The sequence below is a fragment of the Tauraco erythrolophus genome, chromosome 11 (genome assembly GCF_009769465.1).
Source record: "Tauraco erythrolophus isolate bTauEry1 chromosome 11, bTauEry1.pri, whole genome shotgun sequence".
NCBI classification, from domain to species: domain Eukaryota; kingdom Metazoa; phylum Chordata; class Aves; order Musophagiformes; family Musophagidae; genus Tauraco; species Tauraco erythrolophus.
Window position 1 is genome coordinate 27,515,511 of NC_141475.1, and position 1,573 is coordinate 27,517,083.

The 1,573-nt window shown below is 43.5% G+C and overlaps 1 protein-coding gene across 1 annotated transcript; it reads left to right on the forward strand.

Annotated features, from left to right (window-relative positions):
* The first annotated feature begins 601 nt into the window (after window positions 1-601).
* ARL14 (ARF like GTPase 14) lies at window positions 602-1,186 on the forward strand. The gene has a single exon (XM_009977568.2). It carries the CDS (start codon window positions 602-604, stop codon window positions 1,184-1,186), a length of 585 nt encoding a protein of 194 aa, XP_009975870.1.
* The last annotated feature ends 387 nt before the right edge of the window (window positions 1,187-1,573 follow it).

The window sequence follows — 1,573 nt, forward strand, 5'->3', positions numbered from 1 at the left end:
GGAGATGAGATGCACAGATAAATCAGGTACCTTGTCATTCTGTGGACTGGTTAGTATGGACAAACCTCCTGATTTCCCCTCCTCGCTCACTGGCTGCGTTTCTGTTTTGTTTCTTTTCCACAAGAGATGCGGATGCAGCACAAAGGGATTTCTCTCTGGGCACGCACTGAAACAGGGCAGCCAGGTAGCGGGATTAGGGAGCAGAACCGGGCTGCTGCTGTGTGGTACGCACAATTCCACGATGTAAAGAGTCCTTAAGTGGTGGTGTAAGTGCGGTTCGCTGCTCAAACACGTTTGAAGACTGTAACCTTTGCGCCTGTGACCAATCGGGACGTTACTCATAGTCGTTCCACCCACAGGCTTGGCACTGAACGTTACACCTTCATAAACGCTGTTTGCGTATTATCAGGTTGATAAAAGCCAGGATGTATTTGTACAGAGCTTTTACTTACTTTTCACAGCGCCAAGCTGCTTCTTCCCCTTCCTCTTCCTGATTCTTGGTGCTTCATCTCTTTGTGCTTCTCTCTTCTGGCAAAAACTGGCTCCACAGAAGGCGGTGAATTCCAGCTTTGGAGGCTTCCTGGAGAACAGCACGGCACAAATGGGCCTCCAGAACACCAAGCACTCCAAAGTCAAGCAAGCCAATATACTGATGTTAGGACTCGATTCTGCGGGAAAATCTACGCTGTTGTACAAGTTCAAGTATAACAACGTTTTTCTAACAATTCCAACAATTGGCTTTAATGTCGATATGATTGAAACCAGGAAAGATTTTACACTGACGTTTTGGGATGTTGGAGGACAACAGAAAATGAGACAGCTTTGGTGCAATTTCGTGGAAAACACAGACGGACTGCTGTATGTTGTGGACAGCTCTGATAAGCAACGCCTGGAAGAATCAAAGAAAGAATTCGAACTCATTTTAAAGAATGAATTTCTAAAAAGCGTCCCAGTCGTCCTGCTAGCCAACAAACAGGATTTGCCAGGAGCTTTGAACGCGGAGGACATAACCAGGAGGTTCAACATGAAGAAGTACTGCTGTGACAGAAACTGGTACGTACAGCCCTGTTGTGCTATCACTGGAGAAGGTGTGTCAGAAGCCCTCCACAGACTAACCACGTTTGCAAAACACTACTGCAGATCAAAGGAGACCTCTACGATCTTTAAGGAAATCGAAACGCACTAAGAATTTCTATCATCAAATTCTGGTGGACTTGAATCAACATTTTTTTGTTGGACAGATTAAATCTGAAAAGACTGGATTCTGGAGAACTCTTACCAAGTAAATATTTATAAAGAACTTGGATGATATTAAATTATACTGTTATACCTGCAGGTGCTTCCGAGATACTACTCTGCAGCATTTTATTAGCGATGGTATACTCGGGGTTATTCAAGTGTGGCTGTTGAATGATGAAAGAGGTGGAGTTGAGCTTCTGAATTTTAGCAAGTGGAAACAAAATGGGTGAGCAGTGCTTAAAATGCTTAAATCAAATTATTTTGTCAAGACGTAAAATAGCCAAGTCGTTTGCTCAGAGAGGAAAGCGAGAGATAAAATGTTGTTTCATACTAA

Coding starts and splice junctions, on each gene's coding strand:
- ARL14 (XM_009977568.2), top strand. CDS start 602: ATGGGCCTCCAGAACACCAAGCACTCCAAAGTCAAGCAAGCCAATATA.